The sequence below is a fragment of the Triplophysa rosa genome, linkage group LG15 (genome assembly GCF_024868665.1).
Source record: "Triplophysa rosa linkage group LG15, Trosa_1v2, whole genome shotgun sequence".
In the NCBI taxonomy this organism is placed as follows: Eukaryota; Metazoa; Chordata; class Actinopteri; order Cypriniformes; family Nemacheilidae; genus Triplophysa; species Triplophysa rosa.
Window position 1 is genome coordinate 16,560,818 of NC_079904.1, and position 8,558 is coordinate 16,569,375.

An 8,558-nucleotide genomic window follows, 5' to 3' on the forward strand; every position below is an offset into this window, starting at 1 on the left:
CTAATCTGAATGACACATAGTCATTTGATGCATGGTTATCGACTTCATTGGCTAAATGCTGTAACTCTCTAGCTAATTGTGCGCACGACATAGTTACTTAACGTTATACACGAAGCAAACGATCAGTGAGTGACGTGACGTTAGTCCAAAACAAGTCAAGAGTAATCGATCAAACGCTTCAATCTACGCTGAACCAATAGTAGGCAAGACCAACCCATCTAATTATCATACAAGACAGAAAAGTAAGAATAAATTCAAGAATAAATAAATAAAAGTGGAAATAAATACATGCGATAATAAATAAATATAAAAATAAATAAACGTATAAATAAACAAATGTAAAAATAAAAGGAAATGATAAATAAAATAATCTAAAAATAAATAATAATAATAATAATTAAAAATAATTAAAAAATGGACACAAAAAATAATAAATCAATTTAAAAAATGAAAAGAAAAGTTAAAGCTAAGATCAATAATAGCTAAAACGAATTATTTTGTTTTATCAAACCATTCATTCCTTTATTTATTTTCATATTATTACATTTATTTGTTTATATATTTATTTATTTATACATTTATTTATTTATAATTTTTGCAGGTTTAGTCCTCCATACAGTTAATCCAGGGTTGCTGGAATTTAAAAATGGGTCACCCTAATGTAACGTCCCTGCAAAGATTGTAATACCTGTAATTTTTGACCTTATGGGGACATTTTGTTGTCCCCATGGGGAAAACAGCTCATAAATCATACTAAGTATAAAATATACACATTTACAGTGCAGTATAAAAATCTCTATGGAACGTCTAACGTGAAACGTTTTTGTATGTGTCCAGGTAAACCCAGAGAGATAGTAATTTTTGAGCATTTTGGGTCCCCATAAGGAAAACAGCTTATAAATCAAACTAAATGATGTTTATTTAAAAAAATTAGTTTTGCGTGAGGGTTAAGTTTAAAGGTGAGGGTTGGTGGATTTGTTACATATACAGTTTGCATCCAACATGCTTGTTTGTGTGGAGTGTATGGAGCAATAGTGTGCAGGACAGTAGGGGACCTTGTGACGGGTCACGCATTTTTTCAAACCATCGAGATATGATAAACTCCAGTGCAAAGACGGACACAATCCTCAACATGTGAATCTCTCAGTCTCAGCCCCTGTGAGAGAATCAGCAATTGCTTAGCTTTTAAGAGATGCCAATTCAAACAGCAGCCTATTAAGGGCTTTGCATTGTTCATTCATAGAACAACAGAAAATTAGATTACTCAGACTTCTTTCTACTGGTCCACATATTCTTTTAACAAGTCCTTTGTGAAAAAAGTGAAGGCCTTTTGCTGAATAGCTTAAGAGGATGCAACCTTGGCATTATTAGAAATCCCCAGCAAGGTTACGAGGCTAGTAAATTAGGTTACGAGGCTAAAAAAAGTGGCCAGCTAGGTTAATGGGTATTGGTTATTGATTGGTAATTATTGATTGTGCAACGCTATAAAGCCTTTCAGAGTTATATGAGAGACAGATATATGACTGAGCATCTTGTGTTTTAAATATGCGGTGTTGTATCAAAGTTGTGCTATGACAGTTTGTGTGAGATGTTGTGGAAAAAAACTCATTAACTCAGCGTATGAACGATGGCACTTGTGTCTAGATGCGAAGTGTTCTCGAGATTTAGAGCAAAATAATGAAATACTGTATATTCAATGTACTCCTGTGATGCCCCTGCTTTAATGTGAAGTGACGTTTTGATGTTTTTAGATGAGTTGATTTTAATGAGTGTATGTCTATCCACTCTGCTTAAGGTCTTTGAAGCATTTGATTAGATTTTAGGGCACTCCATCAATCTTTTCAATAAAATCAAGGCTCAGCAGGTCATCATATCTAGTTCTGGTCTCACGGGTTTGGTTTCTGACTGAAGATTTAATTGCTGTACGAGTCTCGTTTGTCACAAACACCATTTAACACCCAGTGAGGAGGTATGTGGTAGTGAACGATGTGAAAGTGTCACAGTAAATCAGTGGCATAGAGGTTACATGATGAAATATGTTGGGGTGCTCATCATTTTTTTTATTTTATGTTAAATGTAATTTTTGAGCATGTTTAGAACTATTACAAGGGTATCTATGGTCTAAGAAAAATGTCAGTCTATGAACAAATTTGTTGTTTTAAGAAAGGGAAATAAACGTGCGTTATGGATGTGACAAAAAAAAGGACACGGTTTGTGGGAGACGACAAACTTTGTTGGATTTCTGTGAATTAAAATGCACAAAACTGAAGCAATAATACATATATTAATACATATCGAACATAAAATAGTTACTTTATTTTAATTTTCATGTGTCCATTTATGAGGAATATGTACCATTACGGATGTGACAATCCTGAAAATGGCACTTACCTGACTATGAAAAATCATGCACTACAAATAAAACAAATGCTTTTAAAACTTGAAGAGAGACCTCACATGGTTATTTCAACCACCAAATGTTGATATCTGTGCTGTTATCATAGTAAAACCGTTGGTAAAAACTACAATTTTTCATGGTAAGGTTGACATTTTCACCCAATTGCCCATTTAATGTGGGTTTTTAGGAGCTGTACATTCATAGTGGTGCTGAAACCAAATTGACCCTCCCGCTGCTCTTCACACTAACGTGCAGTGCGTGCGCGGTGCGTTTATAATCTTCATGCACGATGAAGCAAGTTGAAAGTTTTAGTGAGAGTTACAAAACATATTCTAAATACACCAGTGTTACGGATGAAAAGTTACATGACAAAACTTACCGGTGTCCACACGTGAGGTTTCCGGGCCGTTACCGACGTTGCCGTCACGATGAAATGGGACGCGGCCACCAGGATGGCAAACAAAACAGCCAAGAGCGTCCTTACCGGTAGCAGAGAGTATGCAACGAACGTAACAAGCATCAGCTGCCAAACACCCTGCTCAGGTGTTGTGCTCGGCGCATCGGGCCCCTGCGCGCCCTGCGTCCCTTGAGGCGCGCTGTGACCCAGCGCGAGTGGAAACGGGCAACAGAGAAGCGCGAAGGTGAAGCTGAAAAGCAGCGCGAGCCTCGCGATTTGCTGCAGCTGCGTGACCTGTAGATATTTGACGTTGGTAACGATGAAGAGTGAGGTGAAAATGACGCAGTGAACCGGGTGCGAGCCCTTGGACACGGTGAAGCGAGAACCGGCTGACAGGAGCTCAACCAGCGCCAGCGCCGACGCGGCGAGGATGAGGATGGCCAGCGCTTTGAGCGTGGCGGTCTGCTCGAGCTTCAGGTTGTACTTCTGGAAGAGAGTTTCGAGCTCCTTGCAGTCAAACTCGTCCTCGCACGTGACGGCCAGGAAGCGAGTTTTCCTCCGCCGTGTGCGGACTCTGGGAAACGGAACTTCCTCCATAGCGGGGCCATTCATACAGCCAGAGCCGTGCGCGTACTCTTCACAACCACCGCATGTCCAGCACTTTTCTTGTCAACAAACAGTTTACGGTACTCGAGATGGGCTCGTGGAGACTGACTGCAGCGCGAGACTGTCCTGTGTCTAATCCGCAGCGCGCGCCACCATCCACAGGTTGGTGACTGTCGTGTGCTGCGCGGCGATGGCAAAAGCGCAGACGGCACTTTTCCCTCTCTCTCTCTCTCTCTCTCTCTCTCCTCCCTCTTCAAGGCGGTCTCCGGGGAACAGACCACCCGTAGCGGCGGCGTTTGTTCGGCCCCAGACAGAGGTTAACATCGACAACGCAGAGTCGGGACTCCCCTCTTCGAATCCCACAGCTGCATCTCAGCACCGCGTCCGGATCACGCCTGCGCAATATCAGCCCGAGATTGAGAAACCAGGCACGTCTCGCAATCCTCAAAAAAAGATAAGACAGCTCTGACGGGGGCGCATCTTCAATGGAAAAAAACGGCAAGCATATAGGACAGTCTCCGCGCGCGATGATCTTGTTTATTAAATGAGCAAACGATATGCTTTACTTTTGACGTGCGTGCGTGTGACACTAGATGTGAAATGAATAAAACAGAAATAACCCGGGAGTCTTCCCCGCCGAGCTGAAGCGCGGTTATAAATAGCATACTGATGAGAGGCGCGCATCAGTGGCCTTTTAATTAAGCGCTTTAATTCCTGCTCAAGCCTTTGTTTGGAGTGCCGTTTGAGCTCGCGCCGAGTGCCGTTACCGATCCGACGGCGGAGCAGGTGTTGCGGATTACAGATCGCATTCATCTTTTATTCCCGCGCATCTGCAGCTAAATTGATTACCGCCGGGTGCCTAAGTGGATTTTTACGTTGGAACAATGGGGTTGAGGAGGTGTGCGTGCGTTTCCATTGATGATGACTATCTTGTATTCGTTTGGCTGGGGTTAATTGATCCGTCAAGAGAGCGGTTTAGGCTCGCTTGTACCCTAAACCAAAAATAGAACAACACAGATAACCCAGAAACAGTCTGAGTAACATGGGATGAGTAGGCATCAAAAAGACACCGTCCATTTAAATCAGAAGCCTAGATGTCAAGAGGTCGCCCCTATTGTCCACAACAAGATTTGAAGGCCTCTTCATTAACAGCTACCCTGTAAAATATTTAAGCGCTTCTGGCATGGAAAGATGTATATTCATTACACAAAGAATAAAATGTATTAATTTAAGTTGTTTATCTTGTTTAAATGATTGTATGGTCTTATTTTAAATAAAAGTCATCTTGAGACCCCCTTGGAAGATTGCCGAGGCCCCCTAGTGGGCCCTGGCCCCTTTGCAGAGAAACACTGAATTACACGAATCGCCTTTAAAATTGCATGCAGGGCTGGATTGGCCATCGGGCATACCGGGCATTTTCCCGGTGGGCCGATGTACTTTTTGGGCCGAAACGGACGCATGGGCCAGAGAGACGGACGGATTAGAAGTGTGAATCGGGCGCACGGAACGCGAACGCAATTACACATCGCACATGTATGCAAGAAAGGCAATGACAGCAGCACAACATACCACTCACACAGACACCCCCCCATCCTCCCCCCCTCCCCCCGTCGACAAAAATGGTGGAGGGCCGAAGCTGGTCAAAAATGCCAGGGCCAAATTAACGTCCCAGTCCAGCCCTGATTGCATATACCTAAAAGTCACAACAATGCTGTTAGGATTGTGATAATTCCTTCCTCTAGTAACATCTGTGTTTTATAGCTTTGTTTATTCATGACTGTTTAGTATTTATTGTGCCCAACTTCTTCATGCTCAGTAGATATCTCACATAAGCTGAGCTGACACCTAACATAATGGTGGCTGTCAAAACGATCAGCATATGTAATTGTTAGCACCTCTGAGATCCTCATAAACGTGATAATTAAAGGATCAAATCAAATCAAGGTTTACAGTAAGCGATACACTCCTGTTTTTCTTCCTTTGCAGGCTGGAGCGTACAACATTGTGCTTCCTTCACTAGCACAACCAAACACTTTCTGTCATGCTGATTAGACCTGCGGGGCGGTTAGAAGTTATTTTAATCCATCTCTCAAAATCTGTTTCAGTTCATGTATATTTTTGGGGCGTCTTGCTTGAATGGCCTGCTTTTGATTGCGCCACAACATGCCGTCTATGCCCTTGATGCCAGTAGAGCTGTTCCACTGCTCATCTCATCCATCCTCATAACCATCTAAAATGACCACAGGCTGTCAGCATGGTGAATTTAACCTCAAACTCATCTGTTCCTTAATTTAATCTATTTTAAACTGCTTTCATTAACTGTTACAAATTCTTATTCAATATCTGTCACGGTATTCTGTATTCTGTGTTTTAACTTGTTAATTTAACTTCATCTATATAATGATCGGTTCTTATTATTGATTTATTTTGTTCACTATATTGCACTTTTTTACTCTAGTATGGCTCATTGTTTGCTACAGTGCACTTGATGTTTGAGTGATTGATTTTTTAAAGTGTTATTGATCATTCATTGTCACACAGAGTCGTTTTGTTGCTACCGTGCTTTTTGGGTAGGGGTCTATCTGACTAATGCCAGGAAATGCACATTTTTGTTTATTTGTATTAATTTTAAATACTAAAAACAAAACATGCTTGCAAAAATATTATGTGGGGTCAATAGGTGAGATTTGGTTGTTTTTCTCATCATGTGACCGTTGTCAGTGGGGATGTGGTCAATTGGGCCCTGTGATGAGAATCTTTCCACAGAGTGTTTGGGTGCCGGCTTTCACTATTTTAATTCCGTCCCGGGCCCTGTGAATTTAAGCGTCAGCCTTGCATTACACACCGCAGGATACTGCTTTTAAAAATCTTGTAATGAATAAGCGTTTAATTTGATAAAATCTTACAATTGCATTATAAGCATAAACTCAGGATTTACTTTTACCAACAGCTGCACAAATTAAAAGAAAAAAATGGATGGATGACATTGTAGATGAATTGACAAGTAAACAGATGTTTCTGGTGCTGTATGATTCCCTGTGAGAATTTCTCTAAAACACAACAACTGTTTCTTTATTTTTAGTGCATTACTGAGGCCTTTGTCGGTGATGTTAAAACACTTTCATACAGGTGAGTGAGACTCAGCTAATGCTCATGTCACTGTGCCAGTCTTAACAGCAGGAGCTAAAAATGGACAGATAAGAAAAGGGGTGGAGAAAGATGCAAAAAAAGGAAGAAAGGGAAGAGAGCGATAGAGAGAGAGGTCCCCTGCTTCTACAGCATCCTGCTGTCAAAGATTAGCTTTTTATTGATCTACCTCTCACCTGCTCCCTCTCTCTCTCTCTCTCTCTCAATTTCTCCCGTGCACACAGACACGCTCTCTTTGAGTGCAGCTACCTACTGGTGGCAGGAGCCGTGCATTTTTAACACCTACACGCATATGCTAACACATTTTTCCCTTTCATCTATATGTATTCCTCTCTGCCAGGGCCTTTGTGAGTGGAGAGACTAAGAATAGCAGTCAATCAGATGAACACCTCAGAACATCTGCATCCAAGCAGCTCCGCTGTGTGTGCATGTGTGTGTGTGTGTGTTTGTGCGTGCGTGCGTGTGTATGCATCTCAGGAGTAAGAGAGACAGCAGAGAAATGAGAACAGACAGCTTTACACGCACCAGTCTCTTTGTATTATATTTGGAATGTAACAACACACACACACGCACACATATACCGCAAGAAAGCAGATACACACACAATGACAGCTTGCATTTTGGAACCTCCATTCCGTCTCCTGGTTGGTGGGCAGGGGTTGCGTTTCCATAGTAACTGAATAAGGGAGCTCCCTAGTCCCCTCCTGTATGAAGAAATGGTCTAAGTTTATTATATACGTACACATACAAACATTACGTAAAATGAGAGTTGAGGTGGGTAGAGTTGGTAGAGGTAAAGTTTTGATGTAAAAGCCTGACACAGCCACTAAGCTTTACATTAGTTGTGATGAACTGAAAGTGGCAAACGTCTTTACTTCAGTATTCCGACGTATTTTAGAGTAAAATGGAATGTCGAATGAGAAAAATAGTTGGTGTGGCTTGTGTTTTTCACTGCAAATTGAATGGATGTATAAAAACAGTTGGCAGCAGTCTGACAGTTGAAGGGGAGGAGTCAACTGATGTTCTGCCCAAGCCGTCTTACTGACGTCATAAAGGAAGGATCGCCACTAGAGGGCGGAAGTGCATTTTTATAATCTTAAAGGTCCAGTTTGTAATTTTTTGGAGGATCTATTGACAGAAATGCAATGTAATATAAATAACAATGTCTTCAGAGGTGTATAAAGTCCTTACATAATGACGCGTTATGTTTTTTATTACCTTAGAAAGAGCTTTTTCTATCTACAAACAGCGTTTGTCCCTTGCCATGTGGTTTTGGGCCATGGTAAACGGACAAACTGCTCTACAGAGCGTGTTTCGTAAATGTGTTATCTCCTTCAGCAAAGAAATGAAAATCGTGATGACATATTTGTCCCGTGTCAGTTGCCGTAGTGCTTCGAAAGGGAGGGGGAAGAGTGGCCGTTGGCTGCAATTTCCAACCTCACCACTAGATATCGCTAAGATCTCTAAATTGTCCCTTTAAAGACTTTGATGTCACAAAAAGTTAAAAAAATAACAATATGACATTTATGGAGCTATTGGTTTTTCTACCAGTTGCATACACACACATCAAACCAAATGAGTCACAATTTTACAGAATGTCACAACAATTTTAAAGGCACTTTAATAAAAGGATCAGTTGAACAAGAAACTTCCCACTGATTTCCTTTGACCAGACACGGGTCACTTCCTGTTCTGAAGCTGCGTTTCTGGAATGAGTCACACAGCGCTTGCCCTTTACCGAACACACAAACTCAAACTATGTTACACTACAAAGACACGCAATCTTTTACGAAAACATTTCAACTCAGGTGAACTTGATCGAGGATGGATTAGTGGATTAGTTTCATCGGCTCTTATGTGATGGGTTTGTGTGAATTTGTGCTAGCACTTTACTCCAGGGACTCATTTCACTGTGAGTGTTGATTTGTGTTATAACGTACTTGCAAGTCTCAAGAGAAAAAACAGCTAATCCTAACTGCGAACATCACAAATATGACCTTTAATCTGGCA

General features: G+C 41.3%; 1 protein-coding gene across 3 annotated transcripts in view; it reads right to left on the reverse strand.

The window, feature by feature from the left end:
• Positions 1-4,594, reverse strand: part of adcy1a (adenylate cyclase 1a) — a 114,526-nt gene extending 109,932 nt beyond the window's left edge. Inside the window, exon 1 of one of the 3 annotated variants that reach the window (XM_057352322.1) lies at positions 2,778-4,592. In XM_057352322.1, coding sequence (XP_057208305.1) covers positions 2,778-3,407 — 630 coding nt within the window. In that variant the 5' untranslated portion in view covers positions 3,408-4,592. Of the gene's footprint in view, positions 1-2,777 lie in introns of all 3 variants that reach the window. The other 2 variants (XM_057352321.1, XM_057352323.1) reach the window with 2 other exon arrangements.
• Positions 4,595-8,558: the final 3,964 nt, after the last annotated feature.